Here is a 19,974-nt window from a genome sequence, read left to right as displayed (position 1 = left end):
ATACCCAAATCTTTAATTTGCTGTTTTATATTTGTTCTCTTTTACAGAAGGGTCTTTAAAAAATAGTTTTGAAATGATGATGACCTAGGAGGAAGTCTAAACTTAAACTAGTACTATCATAGTTTTGAAGTAAATTTGCTACTGAAGTTTAGTGAACAGTAAAGTCCATAAAGAGGTAGAAATTAACGTTAAGAATCTGAAACAAAATTTTATCAATATCATAGAATCATATCATAGAAAGATTTGGGTTGGAAGGGACCTCAAAGATCATCTAGTTCCAACCCCTTGCCATGGGCAGGGACACCTCCCACTAGACCAGGTTGCTCACGGCTCCATCCAGCCTGGCCTTGAACACTGCCAGGGAGGGAGCATCCGTAACTTCCTTAGGCAACCTGTGCCAGTGTCTCACCACCCTCAGGGTGAAGAACTTCTTCCTTGTATCTAGTCTTGTATCTAACTTGCCCTCTCCCAGCTTCCAGCCATTACCCCTCGTCCTGTCACTGCAGGCCCTTGTAAAAAGTCCCTCCCCAGCCTTCTCGTAGCCCCCTTTCAGCACTGGAAGGCCGCTAGAAGGTCTCCCTGGAGCCTTCTCTTCTCCAGGCTGAACAAGCCCCACACTCTCAGCCTGTTTTGCTACGAGTCCATCCTGCACAAGAAATAGAATATTTTGTAGATTTGAGTTTATTCAGCTCGTTCAGGTCAATGAGTAGTTTAGTCAAAATTGAAAAAAACATTTGGAGTTGAAAGAGCTAGAAAAGTTTTTTTTTCCTTTTTGAATGTTGGAGGGTGAGCAGGAAGAGTTGTGAGAGAACGATGTCTATGAGAACGAAGTCAATTATTGGGAAGAAAAGTTTCTTCTGTTTGGTATGTTGCTTTAAATGTAAAATATTCTAGTTGCAGAAAGTAGTTTTAACTTAATTCCAAATAACATTCAGAATTTTAGTTTATATTTGTTTTTCATTCAAAATATGATCATAAATATGATAGAAAGGGGCAGATGCCCCTTTGATTAGCAAAAAAGAAGTATCAGCTGAATCAGTTTTCACTGAAGAAAGACAATGGAAAAGTATAAATGTGAAAGAAGACGTAGATATAAGTTATGCACTTAAAGGGTGCAGTAATTTTATTTCAGAAAAGTATGCTCATCTTGGAGGAAAACACCAGAAATACGTATGTTAGTACACTTGTTAGAGTGCAAACATGTTTCCTAAAGTGAAATAAAAGACATAAAGTGTACGGTGGTGGTGAGGGGAAGATTCACTTTGGAAGAGGAAAGCTCTCATCAAAAAGTCAGGAAGTTTAAATGTAGAATTTACTACGTTCACAAGCAAGTTTACCTTGTTAAAGTAGGAAAAAAGGGGCCGAGTGACAAATCTGTCTTCCTACTTTTGAATCTGATTTGAAAATTTCGTTCTGCAAATAGATAAGAATTTTTCTTCCTTTACTATCCTGTTGCATTTTCAGGCTGTTTGAAAGACAATCTATTCCTTGAAATGCTCTGTGGTAAATTTACTGCAGCTGCTCAGACTGAAATGAGCCGCTTCCCTGTAGAGACGGGTATTTTTTAAGATCTGGGAGGAAACCCTGTGAGCTTCCTGTGTGTTTTCTCTTTGAAATGGTATGTCTCGTAGAGAAGCAAAGTTCGGTGGACGGGTACGCGAACACGTGGCAGGTGGAAATACTCGAGTAATGAAGAAAGTGAGGACTCGGAGAGTGAAAAAAACTCTGATGAGGAGGAGGAAGAGGAAGAAGAGGAGGAAGAAGAAGCTGCGCCTGCTGATGACGATGAGCCATGCAAGAAGTGTGGCCTTCCCAATCACCCTGAGCTGGTAGGCTTTTGGGGGAAGCTTCTGTTGGCTGTGGTGTCAGCTTTGGTGGTATCTGAAGGCACATCATCCTTTGGGGTGGCTCTACGTGGGACAATACTCTTTAGGTTTTAGGTGGTCGACTTATGACAGTAGATGAGTTTACCTTTAATAAGGGGGGAAGGAAGTCATCTCTTCTGTTTACCACCTCTGAAGTGTCTTCTTTTAGGAGGTGTAACCCAACTTATCCCGTTGAGAATTATTCCGGGTGAGGCTTTGAGGTTGTGCCTGTGATGTCAATGAATACAGAGGAGACAACAGTAAAAAAAACCCAGCAGTGTAATGGATGCTTTCCAGTGTCCTGTGACATGGTCGCAGCTACCTGGTCATCTTTGTTGGATACAGCTGCACATCACCCTGAGGACTGGGTCCAGCAAAATCCCGCGTAGAAAGAGCACACTGAGCTTACACTATTTTTGATGTTTATGGTTCTCATTCAACGGTGTAGATGTCATCATGAATTCCTCTGTTTATCTCAAAATCATAATGCGCAGTCCTGCTCTGAATCCCCAAAATAAGCATAGTCTCAGGTGTGAGACAGATATCCTGGTGTAGGCGAGACAAAGTTCGACCTTTAGGATGTTAGAGAGAAATATTCCGGTTGATACTTGCACAGCTTATGCCAGCTTTGTTCCTCAGTTTTAATGGAAAGGGCTATCTCAAGTTTCACCCAGCTAAGGATGAACGAGTAGCTGCCTGGTTCGGTTCTGTATACCCCTAAGAGTCTGCAAGGCTTTGTCTCTGCGGTCCAGGACACAAAACCATCCCCGCTGAAGAAATGGCCGGTTTCCTTTGGGTGGACGTGAGCACACAGGGAAGAGAGTTCAGACCATGTCTTGTCCAGGTGGAGTTTTCCAGCTTAGTCCGGGATCTGGAAAGCGTTACCAGATTCCACACGACGGGCACGTAATCTGTGCAGTCCAGTGGTGCCTGAGAAAACACAGTAAGAGGAAATCTGGTGTTAAAATGGAAAACTGTGATACGTAAACTTCCCCATAGAAACGACCCCTGGCCCCAGAAAATCCAGTGGTAGGTGATAGAGGATTTTTCTGGTTTTGGCACAGTCCAACGTATTTATAAAGCATTTCTGTGTTGGCTGGGGAGATAGTTCTGGAGGTTGTTACATGTTGCGAATGCCAGAAGATACTCATGATTCATTTTGTTTCCACAGATTTTGTTGTGTGACTCTTGCGACAGTGGATATCACACAGCCTGCCTTCGCCCTCCTTTGATGATAATCCCTGACGGAGAGTGGTTCTGCCCGCCTTGCCAGCATGTATGGTTCCTGTTCAACTTCACTGGTCTCCTTTTCAGCTTTGCTTGTCGTTGTGGAGATTTGCTAGGAGTTTAACAAGTTCTTTTGTCGTTTTTTCTGTTGAAAAATTGGATGAATGGTAGGGATGCTGATCTTCCCTCTTGCCTGTTAGTAAAACTGAGTTTTGAGGTGGTTTTCCTTTCCCTTTCTCTTTTCTGCTAGTGATGAATGACTGTGTTGTCATTCATGTGTGTTGCTGACAAGTCGATGGGAATCTCTTAACGTTAAGACACCGGAATTGTCCCATCTTTTGTTAAATTACCTCAAGACTAACATAGTATTAGAAATATAATGTCTTCATTTTTCCCCAAAGAAACCTCCTGTTGTTGTCCTGGAGGGGGAAAGAGTAGGCAGTGAGGGATGGATCAGTGGCCAAAGCAAGGAGTTGTTTCTGAGGTGCTGCTCCTTCTGCAGAGACATTTGCTTAGAGAAATCTGCTATTTCTAATGAGTCTCATGGTATAGTTTGCCTCTGCTGAGTTGTCCTTGTCCGGGAACAGACAAGCAGGAGCACTTTTTGAAGGTTAGAAGCTGCTTCTGCAAAAAAACCCCAATGGTGCACGTGTCCCGTTTCATGTCCTGTACCTCTAAAACAGCAAGATTTGCAGGAATGGTACTGGGGAGGGTGAGCCAGAGAGTCTGGGATGCTGTTCTTGTGAAATTAATGGGGAACCATTTATGCACATTTGCAGAATAATCAGCCTGATCCCAAACCTCTTCTTTAGAAAATTTCTTTGCCAAAAGGGCTGTTGCCCTGCAGAAAGCTAACCACGCTGGGCATGGCGTGGTACGGCTGCGTTGAGCATTGATTTCTGGTGGCCTTCTGCGGCGTGTTTTTAAGCAGCGATGATCCTGAATATGCAAGCAGGCTTTCTTTACACAGTTTGGGATTGCATTAGTCATTTTTAATGTGAAAATGCCAGATTTGTAAAAAGCGTAAAAAGATCATCCTTGGAATTAGTACATTGAGGGCATTAGCATGGAATAAGGGACAGTGTGTCCACGCAAAGTAATTTGTACATATGGCTCCTTGAGTATTAAGTGGCGTTCTAAGATACGGAACACTCGGTAAGAAAATGATCCTGAAGTGTATCGCTGCTTTTTGCTACGGTGTCCACAGACTGGTGTTCTCCAGAGATTAAGATGAGGGACAAACAGGTGTCACTGTGTGTGTTATGTGTGTCTGTGAAATCCTCAGGTTTCTCTGAGGCAGGGTTGTAAACATCAACAAAAACGAGGTACTAATTCGGAAGTGTGTTTATTCTAAACATCTTTAATACTTGCTTTAGGCACATCGCTTCCTCCAGTAAATGCCAGTTACTGGGGGGCTGCGTCTCTTTAGCAGTTCATGGTGAAGCACGCGTGTTGTAGGAGGACAGTCTGTGTTGTAAAGCCTTGTTCATCGAAGAGGAGCCTCCAGTGTAGCAAGGCACTCTCCCTTCTTCCAGACAAACACAGAAACAGTGAATGAAGTGTCTGAACATTAGTGCAACATGAAAATAGTTGGTGATGAAAGAAACTAATACTGTGTTTCATTCCCTTAGAAATTACTCTGTGAGAAATTAGAAGAACAATTACAAGATCTGGATGTTGTCTTGAAAAAGAAGGAGCGTGCAGAACGCAGGTACTACTGTTTGGTTGCATTCACAGCAAGCTGCTATGCGAGGGTGGGTAGTAGTAACTGCACAAGCGTTAAAATATCTGGGGACTGGGGAGGACAGTAGTGACGAGACCGGGAATTGCCAAGACCCGTTTTGACTTCCCACTGATTATTGGTGGCTGGGAGAGCTTGCAAGAAGGGAGAAAAAGTCCGATAATTGGAAAAGATAAGCAAGTACATTTGTATTAAACTTTGGTTGAGGTGCCTGAACACAAATTTGACTTTCTTACACCAGTAAGTAAAAGGTTTTCAGCACTGGTTCAGCTGTATGTGTTAGAAATACTGTCAGCCGTGCGTAGAGTTCCTGCTGTAAGCAAGGTTGAGTCCTGACTTTTACAAAGGTCATCCAGATTAACGAGGGTTTTGAGTCTCATTGCTTTAGATTCTGTTAATTGCCAAATTTGCAAGACTCTGCAATTGCTGTAAGTCAGCTAAATTACAACTTTGAGCGAAATTTTCTGTCCGCTGCTGCCATTACCAAGGGCTAAAAGCAAACCGGTTTACTGCATTTATGAACAACAGCCTTAATATTTGGAACATCCTATCTGCAGTTTTCAGACCTGAAAATGAGGGACATGAAACACAGTCTGCATAATTTATACCTTTTAGGACGTATATTGAGTACTTTGCAAAATTTAGTAACGTCTGTGTGCATTAATCAACAAAACTTTGTATGAATTGTATCTTAAGAGGCAAATTCCACCGGAAGGGGAGAGTCTTTTAAAGAATATAAGTGAGCAGGCTGATATTTGTAGCAGGTACTGAAATACCATGTGGGATGTAGCGATTCGGTGCTGGGAAGAGCAGAGCACAGTCCGTGTCTGTTCTCAGCTTCCTTCAAATCTCCTGTTTGTTCTTGCTGTTGCAGCAGCAACAGGGATAGTGACAGATGAGTTACCGACTGTTCTAACATCGCTGCTGCTGCTCAGAGTGGATCTAGGTGAAATTATCCGTGGCTTCCTGGTGATCCTAGTGAGCTTGTAGCTTTGGGAACGGAACTGTTGTGAGCGAGCTCAGCTCACGCACAGCCTCCGTCTGTGCGGGAGGGTGGGACACAGAGGGGCTGTGGCTGCTGCTCTGCTTTGTGGCGGGAAGAGTCCTTACTAGTGAACAGTATTTTTGGACCTTCTTTGGTAAATATTCTACTGGCAAACGTGACATGGAATGCAATTTTTTTTCCCAGTCTGTCTTGCTTTCTTGAAATCACTAGTGTTGCATAAGAATATGATCTGTAAACAGTTACAGTTGATATCATGCCATTGATATCACAGCCTTTTTCAGTGTCTGAAACAGATGTTTAACAACCATTTTGCAATCTGACCCTCATACGAAATGAACCTAATGTGTTCTGTGGTGTATCGTGAGACTGAATTTTATTTTTATTTTTTTAAATTTTTTGAAAGTCTCTTTTAAAAAAGAGAAATGAGCTTAGATTATAAAAGATAGAACAGTTGAATATTTAAGTCATTCAACTTAATGGTGGTCTATTTTAGCAAATTGTAAGGTAAAAAGGCTGAAAACTCAGTGCTAGAAGAAATGACAGTCCTTATTACAGCTCGGTGTGTAAGTTCAAGCAGGTTGGTTGGTTGGTTGGGTCTCAGCAATATTTTGATGCAGTGTTCCTGTAAACTCACAGTACTCGTCTGTCTTTTTGACAAAGAGAAGAAAACCAGCTCTCTCATCATGGGCACCCACAATGGGTTCTTTGAACCAGCGTTGTTACCGTGCTTATCGAACTAGTGATACTGTCGTGCTCGTTCAGTTATTCTCTAGCTGTCAGGAACCTGATGGACGTTGAGTCAGCTGCTCAGCGATATTCTTACGCATCTGTGTGTCATGGATTTTTTGAATGAAAACTTTAGGTTTCACTTTGACTTACAAATCCACAGATCAAAGTCATACCTTTTTTTTTTTTTTCTCATGAATTCAAGGTGCTACTGCAACAACCTGGCTCACTTTTGGGTTGCTCACGTACACGCTAACTTCTATAATCACGTCCTACCATGAGCCAGAGGGATATTAAAGCTTTTATGGGTGCCCTTTTTGTTCATGTTAGAGACTCTCAGGCTTCTTGATAGAAAAATCCCTCTGGGGACTGCTTGTCTCCTTTTCCCGGGCCAAATCAGGTGGAGTGCTTCCTTTCCTGCACGCTTTCATGACTTCCTTGTGGCAACTTTTGCAGCTGCTTACCAAAGGGAAAATGTTTTCTGGCTTCATCTAGGAAGGGTTTATAACCAGTCAGTGCTTCTCTGCACCTACGGTTGGGGACCTGTTGGTCCAAATGTTTAAACCGTTGGTTAAAGCGTTGAGCTGCTGTGTGCTACCTACTAGTAAGGGCTGCGTTTGGTACTTCATTTTGCATTGCCTTGTAAGACCTTCACCTCAGCAGGGCTGGCTTGTTTCATTTGCTGATTTCTTAGGCAGTGTGCGCTCAAGCCAAGGAGAAGAAGAGCAGATCTCAAAAGCTTCACTGGTCGTGTTTAAAAACAGCTGAATTTTTCTCCTCTCTCTCAATGTTTTGTGTTGCAAGAAATGAGAAGTGCAGGAAACTATCAAAGACACTTGCTGAGTACTGAAGCGTTTACATTTCTAGTTCCTTTCTCGTTTTAGCAGTTGTATTCCTTACCTTAAGATGCTGTTTTAGTTCATTGTCAAGAGCATAGGATTTTGCCCAGTGCATGACAAAACTCTTCCTCATCCAGCCAATCTTGCAGTGCTCAGATGGATGAAGATTTCTTTTCATCTGTCAGTTTGGAGAACTGACATTAGGAGAGAAAACAGTTACTTCATACACAGCCAGAAATTTCACTTTAGATACAATGGTACCGAGTTGTCCAAGTTCATGGTCTTTTTGGCTATAAACCAACCTAAAAACCATTTTTACTCTTTATCAGTATTACTTTAGGAACCGTCCTTGTTCATGGTATTTGAGAAAAGAGTGTTACGCTAGATTTTTTTGGTAGAGATTTCTCCAGGAGCTTATTTAGATAAAAATGTATAGCGCGGAAGGCTACACTGTTAAAATTTACTTACTTTCATTAATCTCTAAAGAATCTATTGGAAACAAAATTTTTACACAAGTGCCTCTGTTTGCACAAAATAATGCACATTCGAAGTAAATGTCCCTAAAATTAATCGGCTTCTCAGGCGTTTGCGTACAGGTCCAGGTGACTTGTGTACATGACTCACGTGTAATGTGGGCTGTGCCCGTACAGCCACTCTGTAACTTCAGAAGTCTGATTGTGGTTGATTGACACTCTTCAGCTCAGAAACCCAGACGAGGTTACACTCGTTCTTGCATGATGTAATTTCAACTGTAGTGAAGTTTGACCGGATCCTGAAAGCCAGAGGTCTGCTGGCAGATGTTCAGACCTTACACCCCGCAGGATTGTTCTTCAGAGGATACGGTCCAAAATACTGTTACTCACAATAACTTTAGAATCTGTAGAGAAGTGGTTTGCTTTTAGAGCCCTTGCAGAGCCCAGTAATGCCACCAACTTGCTTTGATATCTTCATTTGTTTAAGTTATCCCTTGTTTTCCTAGAAAAGGCTCGTAGGGGCCTACAGCAACGGTAGTTTGGTCTGGTTTAGTACCTGGCTGTTCTGCCTGACAGCCCGCGTTTCTGAAAGCTCAGTTCAGTACCCTGAAGAGCCGCACCCAGCGCTGTTTGCGAGGCGCCGGGATATCCAGGACATCTCTAGTTGGGACTGACGGGTACGACAAGACCTATGGGAGACTTGTGACCTTCAGGCGCGGCAGCTAGGGGCCAGGAGCCAGAGGTGGGCCCAGGGCAATTCAGATGGCACAGGATGCTAGCGCTGAGGCAAGCGGAGTCTAAACTGCATTGTACTTACTTTGATTTAACGCTGTAAGGTCCGGTAGACAAGGAGGACAGCCTGCTTCTCCTTGCAAGAGTCTTTCCTGTATTTGAGTACTATTCTATCTTCGGTCTGGTGTTCTCTAGACCAACCTGTCCTGTTTTTTCAGCCTTTCTCAACAGGGCATCTCTGCTGCCCTCCAGCAATGCCTGCTGGCTAGCTCTGCGCTCCTCAGCTGGATCACGTCTGTCCTGAAGTACGTGTGGTGCCCACATGGCACCGAGGGCTGACTACCATGGCGGGCTTCCCTCAGTTGCCCTCTAGGCCCTGTAGGCTGTCCTCCTGTTCACATGTCCATCTGCCATCATCGTTGTTTCCGCAGCAGCTTGACTCTTGGTCTTTGTTCAGGCTCTTCTCCTCTGGCAAAGAATTGCTACGTAGGCAGTTATTTGTTCCCTGGTGTTTCTGGAGTTGATTGTTCCTGCCCAGGTCTAAAATCCAGTGCTTGTCTGTTTTGGGTTGCATCCTCTCTTTACATAATTTTTCTAGTTCAATGTGATTTTGAACTCCCTTTTTATCTTTCAGCGCCTCCGAGGTTGGTTGTAGTTAGGGATCTGGCAGTGTAATCTCCATCAGAACTTTATTATTTTTCAGTTGTTTAATTGCTTTTTACACCCCAATTCCATAATTGCTGTGGTGCCTGCAATGTTCAAGTGCTGTTGTTTGTCAGAACTCTTTGGGAATCTCTTACGTCATGCTTGCAGGAAAATGTAATCTTACGAGATTTAGCATATAATTCCAGCTGAAATAACTCTTTTCAGTTAGAACACCCTCTTGGGATGCTTCTGCCTAGCGACAGTAAGAGCTTCAAACAGGGCTAATTACAGTGTTATTTTAGATATCTGCAGTCTTTCTGTAAGCTTATTTTCATTTTTTCTCTCCTAAAGAAAAGAACGATTGGTGTATGTGGGTATCAGTATTGAGAACATCATTCCACCTCAGGTAAGTGACTGTGTATGTGTTTTGTTGTTATGCTGTGTATATGCTGTACGTGTATATGGATATTTTCCAAATTTCTCAGGGAAGAAGTTTCTCAGTGGTGCGTTAGACGTGCTAGTAGCACCTTGGAAAGAAAAATCAATCTATACGCAGGTCAGAAATAATTCTAGACTCTTCATTTTAGACTGGAATTGAATTTAGCAGAGAAACCAAGGGAGCTTGGTCATGTTTATTAGAGCCAGCCGGTGCCACACAGAGTCCTCTGTCCATGAAGGACCGCAGGATCACCTCCCTGCTCATTCCCAGTTGGGTTTTGGGTAGAGCCCTCCACTGTTCTGTAGCTCAGAAAGGTGGGTTTCAGTTTATTTAACTGTTGTCTGCTGTACAGTTACCTAGGCCTGAGGTAACTGTCGTGGCTTTCCTTTGGAACTGATGGAAACAAAGGTTTCTGGCCTGCGATTCAGAGGGCCCGTGCAGTCCTGTTAGAAGCAGAACACGTGCTCTCCGACAAACGTGTATTGAAGTCATGTGGTTAAAAACTATAAACACTTTAGTGTTTTATTAACAGATGCTTTGATATGGTTCCCCTTTACAGAAGAGGAAAAATGCTTTTGTTTATGTGGAGAACGGCCTGTTCTCCCTTCTTAAGTACATTTTAAAGTGATTCTTTAGGCAAACACCTTCATCCAAAAATCATATAATCTGTTCCTTGCACGGGAGTTTGAAGTGACACTTTTGTTTGGTTTAAACCTAACCTTTCCACTCTGACTGTAAGAAAGCCGCCTTTTTCCCCTGTCTCTGCATAACAGAAAAACGACAACAGATTTTACAGACTTGCCAAAGAGTCTATGGCAGGGAGCAAATATTTGAAGAATTCAGCCTAGGGGCAGATTTTTTTTTTTTTTTTTTTTTTAAATTAATAAATTGGAAACAACATCGTAAAATTAACCTGCGTGGAATTTTATTGAAACGACGCTGTGTAAAGGTCTCCCTGTGCTCAGTCTGTAGAGGTGTGAGCAACCATGAGCCCAGCTGCTGCAGATACTAGTCCTGGGACCCGAGGAATGGTCTCCCCGTGGTAGGACGTAGCCAGGAGAGGCCACGTGTACAAGTGTCCACCTGAACTCTGCTGTAACGAGTCATTATATTAGAAGCTAAAAGCTGTTGTGTTTGGCTTATGCGCTTTCTGGATTGTGTGAATGTCTGTATCATATGAGTTCAGTCATAACGACTGTGGAGGGAGGGGGGAGATGAAGCTTGTTGACACTTGTGTCTTATGTGAACAGGAGCCAGAAGTACCTGAAGGTCAGGAAGAAAAGAAGAAAGATTCCAAAAAGCCAAAATCAAAGCTGCTTGAAAGGAGGTCTACCAGAACCCGCAAGTGCATAAGCTACAGGTCAGCAGCTTGTTTCAGTAGCTTGTAGAGCAAAGCCAAGCCATACCTCTTCTTTCTGAGCAACCCGCCCCCTCGGCACACTTCTGTGTTTGAGAGGCCCAACTGAAGTGTCCTCGTTCTGCCCTCTGAATGCAGGTTGTGTGGGACGGTTGTAAAAGCATGTGAGGTGGTGTAGTGAAAGGGTGATGCGTAACAAAATTAAAATTTGTATGGTGCTTTGTTCAGGAGTACTGGAGAAGGGTTTGGTGTTACTGCAGGTGCTGGAGTAAGTTAAAGCAGGTGAATCGGACCTCTCTTTGCTGTTGAAAGGGAGACTTAGGCTTGTGAGTAAAGGCCTTAAATCCCCCTCTCTTTCCCCCCCGCCCCTTTACGGCTTCTTGACGTGAAAGGGGCACGAAACTTTAAAATGCAGTTATGAGACGGTATGTCTAAAAAAGGTCCGTAACTTTTCAGACAAATTGTGATAAAAATGCAATTAGGAAATAAAATTCCAAGATATTTAGAGTCTGTGCATTCTGAAAGTAGGACTGGTCACTAAAGTTTCCAAAATTCAGCGTGATCTTTATATTCGCTTTTGTTCTCAGTGTATTACCAAGGTGGTTTATAAACTTATTTTCTAAATAAGATGCTCTGTATCCTCTTCAGTCCACAGGGGAAGCAGGCTGCCTTTTGGGATTAGAGAAGAATGTGGTTGCCTGAGAGCTTGTGTTTTTCTGTCCCAGCTGCATTAGGACCATTAAAAAAAAAAAAAAAGGGGGGGAAAAAAAAAAAAAAGGCATTACCTTTCCTGTCCTTGCTTTCTGTAGACCTTTATGATAAAAACTTTGAACACTGCAACTTTCCAAGCCTCCCAGCAATAACCATGATTAACCTCCCAGTCAGTCTGGTTTTGCTGTTGAGGAGGAGCGTGGCGTTCCAGCCTGTTCACAAAACTCAGGCTGTTGATTTTCGGGAAGTTTTTAAATTGACAACAGAAGCCGCACTGATGAAAATGCCGTTGCTGCTTTGGGAAGTGAAGCGTTTCTGTAAGGAACGTGATGCCACAGGCAAGATTACGTAGATCTGCTGTTCCATTCATGACAGGTCAGGCAGCATCAGACCAGGAGGATGACCTGTAGGGCATCTGGCATGGCTTCAGCAGGACACGTGTGGTGCGAAGACGATGATTTTTATTGGAAATAATGTTTCATATAATGTCATTCTGCAAAAATCAATCTTCTGGTGCAAAACGATAAAGAGTTTTACCGACTCCATCACACACGGAACTTGGAGCTGGTGAAAATATTGCGCGTGTCAGCGTGTCACTTCAGATTTATCTGTCTGCAGCGGAGCCCCGCTGGTGTCGCTGAGCGTTGTGCCTGCTTGCCTTCAGCACGGGGGAATAAATGCTGAACGTCTTGTTCCGCTTACAGCCACATTGTGTGGCGTTCTGGGTCTCTAAAGATACGTAATCCCTTGGTATCACCCGAGTCCTCTCGTGAGCAGGTCTGCAAAAATCTGCACTCTGAATAAAGCAGCAGCAGCAGCAATTCTGTTCCGTTGCCTCTAACGGACAAGCAGCTGTCGGCGCGCGTTTGAGCTCAGGTTGTTTGTTAGCAGTGATTGAAAAGCGTTCAGTGATTGCTCACGTTTTAAAGAGGGGTTTTGGTAGGGTTTTTTTAGTGTTGTGGAGGGAAAATAGAGTTTGAGTAATGTGGAACTAATCTTATTGATGGGATAATTTCAGAGTTACTTCCTTGCTGTGTAAAGCTGCCGTGGACATGACATGCGGTTGTTCTTGGGGAATATAAACAGACCAGAAATCCGTCACCTTCTTTTTAAAAGATAAAGTGGTTTATGTTTTCTGTTGGAATAGAGAGTGTCTTGGTTTGAAAGACAGGTGTCTGCGGAGGAAGGCAGGAGCCTCCCTTGAAATGGAAAGTGCAACCCCCTTCCCTCCAAATTATTATAAATTTGAAATTAACAGGCCTTCAGGCAAAGATATGGGGAATAGGAATAACAGTTCTTTACTAATATATATATATATATATATATATATATATATATAACACAAGGCAGGGAAAAAACAAACAACCCACTGGCTTACACTGACAGAGTCAGAACTACACCCTGACACCCTGTTAGGGTGGCAGTAGCAGTCCGATAAGATGCCGGCTGCAGTCCTCCTGAAGCGATGGGTGTAGTTCTGTGGAAGCAGCGATCAGGTAAAAGGGTCTGGTCTTCCTCCGAAGGTCCAGTGGTAGGTAGGTAGCTCTTGTCCTCTGGAACTCCAGTGGGGGGAAAAGCTCCTCTGGGAATCCAGTGGAAGAAGGCTGCTAGGGTGTTGGAGATCTCAGTTTTTATTTGGCATGGACTGCTTGGCTCCTTCCCCCCGGGCGGAGCATCTCACCATGGGATGGGGAGTCGTGAGGCAGTTCCTTGATGGGCCATGAACAGGAGATAGTCCAGGAGCGAGTTCTCGATGGGTCAGGCGATAAGGCATTGTTGTGCCCATGAACAGGAGATAGTCCAGAGGGGGGAGGCAGGGAGCACCGCCCCACCTGGTCTCAACAGCTCCTGAAGATGGTGATAGAATACTTTTTTTTTTCCTTTTGGCACATTTTACACTGTAACCTGGCACAGAGAGTAATATTGGATCTGTTCTTCTCATGTTCTGCTGAAGGTTACTATGGAGGAGCAACAGAAATAAAACTGCAATCTTTCTTTCACGTCTGACAAAATCTTTAATGAAAGTATTGTCCAGTTGTCAGTTGTTTGTACCTAAAAAAAATACAAAAAAAATTATTTTTTTAAAAATGAGAGGGAAAACTTGCATCTAAATAAAATGCCTTTCCTGTCTAGTTAATAAAGTTTGTACTTCTGCATGTTAAATCTCAAGGCATCTGTTGGGTGGTAGAGGTAACAGTCCTTTTTTATGGGATTTCAGTTATAACTGAAGCAGCAAACGGAAGGCAGCTCTGTAAAAGGGCCGGATCCTCTTTCCTCCGTTAAATGAGTTACTCGGCGCGCAGGCGTTTATGCAGTTTTATAAAAGCTGCTGCAGGACAAAACGTCCTCAAACATTTTGCTGTTGTTTGTCCTGTTAGGCAGCAGTTACAGTGTGCAGTATGTCTGTGTTCAGCTGAGGATGTTGCAGATCCTATAACGTATAATTACTGTGAGCTTTACGAGGAGAAAGCAGCTCTCTGAAATCAGTTTTCAAGGGAAATTTAGAAGGATGAATAATTTTACTTTGACTTTAATAGGTGCTTTTCAGAAAGTCTGTTTTGCAGGTAGGTCGTGCGTGTGTCACCTAATGAAAGGTGTGGAAGAAATGACTAATACTTTGTGTGAAAAATGCCACCGATACCACCTCAAAGACCTTTGTTGTTAAATTCAGTGGTGTGTCCTGTAAAATGGAAGTGTCTTTCTGTTCATGTAAATGAATAGCTAGACAGCCAGGCAATGATAAATAATCTGCTAGCAAGTAGAAATAAGAAACACATCTTCTAAAAAATGGCTATTTTATTGTCAGTCCGGCCCGTTAACTTTGTTATTTGATGACATATCCAGCCCGTTGTCTGTGCAGTGAGATTTCTTACAGTATTTTCAGATCTTGAGGTGTGTTTTCATAATATAATTTAATTAGGGTTCACTTCAAAGTGGTAAATGAAAGCTGTTACTTTTAGGTTTGATGAATTTGATGAGGCAATTGATGAGGCAATTGAAGATGATATCAAGGAGGCTGATGGAGGAGGTATGTTTCTGATGTTATTTGTTTTTCTTTGCAGTGGCGGTAAGAAGGTTGCGACCAAATTTATTTTGGTATGAGAAGCAACAAATACAATCCTCTCCCTTAAACTTTGTAGTTCACAGGTTTTACTGCTGTATTTTTCAAATCAGACTAAAGAATTTCCCTTGGGAGTGGCCATCCCAGGCTGCCAAAAGATGCCCAAAAGTATTTGATTTTGATAGTTAAATTCAGCTTGTACATGTTTTGATATATATGAATGCAATGAACAAGCGTGACAAGAAATCTCTTAAATGAATTTGCTGAGGTTTGGATTTGGGGTTGGAACGGCAGCTAGTGCTATTGACGTTTGTCCCCTCTAAAAAGCGGGCTCCTAAACTGGTCTGCGCTTGGACCCCCTAAAGCCAGGGTCTACAGATCCTCTTAAAAATATTAATCCAGACCTATAAACACTTCTTAGCTGGACAGGAGTAAAGTGAAATTGTGTTCTTTGTTGCCCCTCAGGCAACATAGGGGACCAAAGGAGAGATCTCCAGCAGCATCGGAGAGGTGCAGATGGATTTATGCTTCTGCATCACCTTAACTTGCCTAGAGAAGACCGCCATGAACGTGACCCCTCAGTTGTGGGGCTGGTGGCGTCTCCATAAAGACACCAGTTTTGAGAAGCTCGGTGGATGTATACAAACAACCTGAAAATCGGGTGTCAGTGGGTGTGTAACACAAGACCCATGTAATAAACATAACTAAGGCTCAACAGTAAAACCAGCTTTTCAGAAACTCCGCTCCCTGGCCAAACAGCAACTTAAAACACTTCATCTCCCACGGAGGATAGTCAGAATTATGAAGAAAATGGGTTTTCTGATACCTGCCCTACTCAAAAGGCACTAGCACGGGTAACCATGTGGGTTGGGGTTGAGTATCAGAATGCTGACACTTACCCGCTGTCTTCTGCGTAGGCCTCAGTATTTCCACGTGACCACAGCTGGGGCTGTGCGTGTCAGGAGCAGGACTCCAGACAGACTCTTGCCTGAGGAAAAAAAAGATTCTGCTTTACAGAAAATAAACTGAAGCTAGAGGCATGGAAGAAAGAGAGGTGTAAAGTTCAACAAAAAATAAACTTGCTCTTTTTTTCCCCTTTCTGTCGCTGAATTCAGGCATTGGCAGAGGCAAAGACATGTCTAATATCACGGGTCACCGTGGAAAAGACATTTCCACCATCCTAGAGGAAGAAAGGAAAGAAAACAAGCGACCACAAAGGGCTGCTGCAGCACGGCGCAAGAAACGACGGCGACTAAACGACTTGGATAGTGACAGTAATCTGGATGAAGAAGAGAGTGAGGATGAATTCAAGATCAGTGACGGGTAGGTCTGCAATTTAATTTCCACCACGAGTCACAGACCACTGCAGGCTTCTGTGACTCTGCAGTGCCCCTGAAACCATCCCTAGGAGCATGTGCCCCGTGCTGGAGCAGCGCTGCACAGTGCCAGCAAAAGCCCTCCTGGCCTCGGGCAACGTCATTGTACTGCAAAAACTGCGCCCCAGATCCGTGTGCTGAAATAATCTGATCTGTATTTTAAGCAAAACACGTTCTGGAAATGTTCCTGGTAGGTTTGAGGCCACGCTGCGGGGTTCTGTACACGGGGATGGTAGTGAAGGAGCCAGGAGGGCCCAGCTCTCAGGCTGACGTGCCTGTCTGGCAGAAATCCTTCATAAAGGTGTCGCTGAAATGACTCTGGCTCTTTCCTTTTGAAAATCCGTCCTATTTTGTGGGACTTCTATTGGGCCTGAGTGTCACTTAGAAATTGTAAGAGTAAAATGTCCCCATGTAAAGCATACAGAACTCGACATGCAGGTTCTGAAGTCAGTTCTTGATTTCTGCTCTCTAGGAGACAGAGTTTGAGAACAGCCACAGCAGTGGTTTATACTGGAGGAAACAAATACGTGTCACTTTAAACGCTAAATGAGCGTTGCTCTGGCTAACTGAAACTTCCTTTCCGTGGAATTTCTCACCATTCAGTCTGGGGAATTAAATGAAACAATTTAATAATCATTTTAGACATCCTTTACGCCTCCATGAAGAAACATAATGGAGGATGAGGTCTAGGCTCTCTACCGTCAACATTTAAGGCTTTACACCAGTCCTTGAGTCAATTTACGAAGCGTATGGATAACCTGCACAGCAGAGATGCCAATTTTGAGCTTTCTTTTTCACCTGTGTCCGCGCCGAGGACGTTTCGGTGGCACCCTGAATGGCTGAGCTAAACGTGCTGGAGATTTCCAAGTCAATGAGCGTAGCTTGAGGAAACCTCCCAGCATTAGTGGTGCACTGACCTGCTGCAGTGTGCTCCCGTGTCCCCTGCCGAACGCCTTCTGGATGTCAGGGCATTCCGCTGGCGGCCAGAGACAAGTGGCTGCGCACCCTCAGGGCTCAAGGGCTTTTAAAAAAGCCCTGGCTCGCTTTTGGAGAGCCAGGAGCCTTCCAAGGGGATAAGTCTGCAAGATGGGTGTTTGGCACGAGAGCGATGGTTTTGCGTGGAGACGCGCTATTCAGGGTCTCTGAAACGGCGTCGGGCAGCGCTTCGCGGGTGCAGGGGAGGCCGTCTCTGCTAGAACACCCTCTGCAGAGGGTTTTCCCCCTCCGCAGGCACTGCTCACCCGCGGTTCCCGCTCTGCAGGCGGCACGTGGCAGTGTGCTGCATGAACACCGGGACCTGTCCTGTGTCCCCTCAGTCTGACAAAGTGTTTGTAGTCACCTGCTGCTCTCACCTGCTGTGCCAGTGCTCTGTAAAGCTGGATCCCAAGTGTACAAGCGAAACCTAACGCCGCTTGCGCTCTCTGCATCTTTGCTCCGCGTTATTACTGTAAGATTTGCACGTTTTTTTGTGCAAGACAGTACTTATTTTGCACATATCGCTTGTAAAATACCGGTGCTGTTTGGATCCTTTGTTTCTGATTTCTCTCTCTGTTGTCTGCGGTCTCTCTGGGGACAGATCTCAGGACGAGTTTGTTATATCGGAGGAAAATCTGGATGAAAGCGAGGATGACCCACCGTCAAACGAGGACAGCGATTCAGAGTTCTGTGCCCGCATATCCAGGCGACACCTCTCCAGGCCAATGAGGCAAAGCAGGCGGTTACGAAGGAAAACAGCCAAGAAAAAATATTCTGAAGATGACGAAGATGAAGATTCTGAGGACAATTCAAGCAGAGAATCCGGTGAGTATAAGAGGTCTTAGATCTATTAAATACTCTGTACTGGAGAGAGGAAGGGTGGAAGTCCCAGTTTCCTGTCACTGCTAACACTAACTTGTTTGCTCGCTTTGGTCAAGTCAGATGATGTCTCTGCTGTAAAGCAGTTTAATTGTTCTGCTGCGAATGTTCTGCAGGAAGCTCAGGTATTGAGTACAGGGTTGTTGGCATTTCAAGTGGTTACGTGTTCCAATGGATGCCGGTGCTGTGGTTCAAAAGGCCACCTCTGCGGATAGCTTCAGCTACCCCGTACCTCCCTGTTTGGCACGTGATTGCAGGGAAGAGAAAGGATGGAGGCAAAAATGTCCTTCTTTATAGCTACTTGAAGACCTTCCAAATACCTGTGAAAAAGCTTCCCAGAGAAACGTTCCCTCACTGCGGATGGAAGAAAATTCCTCTGGTTGTGTGACGTTCTGTGTTCTCTGGCAGGCTTGAAAGCGAACGGTAACACCTTGAATCTCTCTATTCTACAATTGTCCTTCCTGATCTGTAGTCAGTGAAGACTCTTGCGTCACAGGAGAGCCTAATAATCCACTTTATTCTACTAGTCCTTCAGCCAGTTCCTTTTCTGCTTGCACAGTCCGAAGTGTGAGAATAATACCTACGCAATACTTGAACCTTTTCCTGATTAGCATCTTTCTCTGAAGACTGTCCTCCTCCTTTTCCCTTCATTTGAGACTCAGCCCTAGAAAGTGCCAGGTACATAAACACTTTTGTTGTGACTTGAAGGTACTGAGGACACGGGAGTGTTAACTTACTGCAGCGTGCGTTACCGTTCCGGTGTTTTGCCTGGCTCTCTAGAATATAGATGGTGAACGTGCTGCAGTAAGTTGCTTTGAAGTCCCGCTTTCCAAAAGGAGGGCTCATGCATGAAGAGAGCTCTATGGACTTACAACAGTTGCCATCTCCCTGTCCTGAGCGCATCACTGCACTAATCGTAAGCTGTGGAGATGCTGGCAGAAGTCTGGAGATGGCTCAACTATTCTGTAACGCACAGGAGCAACTATTTATTTCCTGGTGGAGACACATCCGTGATAAAATCAGCCGATTCCAGTATCATTCCATATATATCTAAGGGTATAGTCTTAACCACATGTTTCTCTCTTTTGCTCCTGTGACTGTCCCTCGGGATCCTGCTATAAGCCTAAGGAAATAAGGTGCCCTGCGAGTGGTTTTGTTTTCAGTCTCTAGAGATGGAGTTTTGTTCTGAAGGTGGTTGTTGTTGTTGACATGCTCTGATTCTTTCTCTAATATTTTAGGAAGTAAGGAGGATGCCACTTTGATCTGTGACTCATGTCAATCACTAACTTAGGAGCGGTGTGTGACATGTATAGAAATCTGTCTTGGGATAATTGTTCTGGCACAGCTCAGTCACAAAGCAGCTAGAGTTGATTCAAGGCTCTTTTCAGCTGATGTAAATAAATGTAATTCTTAAGGACACTAGCTGCAGTAGACTGGTGCAGGAAGAACCGTGAATGGTGGTAAGTTTCTTCTGCACAGGTTCTGTTTCAGGCAGACTTAAAGTCGAGTAAATTCTGGGCCCTCCAGTTCAAGAGGGACAGGGAACTACTGGAGAGAGTCCAGCGGAGGGCTGCTAAGATGATGAGGGGACTGGGGCATCTCTCTTATGAGGAAAGGCTGAGGGACCTGGGGCTCCTTTAGCCTGGAGAAGAGAAGACTGAGAGGGGACCTTATCAATGCTTATCAATATCTAAAGGGTGGGTGTCAAAAGGATGGGGCCAGGGTCTTCTCAGTGGTGCCCAGTGACAGGACAAGGGGCAACGGGCACAAACTGGAGCACAGGAACTTCCACCTGAACATGAGGAAAAACTTCTTTACCCTGAGGGTGACAGAGCACTGGAACAGGCTGCCCAGGGAGGCTGTGGGGTTTCCTTCCCTGGAGAGATTCAAAACCTGCCTGAACGCTGTCCTGTGTGACCTGC

The 19,974-nt window shown here is 44.2% G+C and overlaps 1 protein-coding gene across 1 annotated transcript in view; it reads left to right on the top strand.

Moving 5' to 3' along the window:
• RSF1 (remodeling and spacing factor 1) overlaps positions 1 to 19,974 on the top strand; it is a 62,870-nt gene that overhangs the window by 38,810 nt on the left and 4,086 nt on the right. Inside the window, exons 7-14 of the mRNA XM_086475639.1 lie at positions 1,632 to 1,829; positions 3,037 to 3,141; positions 4,724 to 4,803; positions 9,606 to 9,660; positions 10,944 to 11,053; positions 14,722 to 14,789; positions 15,938 to 16,145; positions 17,775 to 17,998. Coding sequence (XP_086331765.1) covers positions 1,632 to 1,829; positions 3,037 to 3,141; positions 4,724 to 4,803; positions 9,606 to 9,660; positions 10,944 to 11,053; positions 14,722 to 14,789; positions 15,938 to 16,145; positions 17,775 to 17,998 — 1,048 coding nt within the window. The remainder of the gene's footprint in view (positions 1 to 1,631; positions 1,830 to 3,036; positions 3,142 to 4,723; positions 4,804 to 9,605; positions 9,661 to 10,943; positions 11,054 to 14,721; positions 14,790 to 15,937; positions 16,146 to 17,774; positions 17,999 to 19,974) is intronic.

Source organism: Leptosomus discolor, chromosome 1 (genome assembly GCF_034619465.1).
Source record: "Leptosomus discolor isolate bLepDis1 chromosome 1, bLepDis1.hap2, whole genome shotgun sequence".
NCBI lineage: Eukaryota > Metazoa > Chordata > Aves > Leptosomiformes > Leptosomidae > Leptosomus > Leptosomus discolor.
This window is presented reverse-complemented; position numbering and strand designations above follow the sequence as displayed.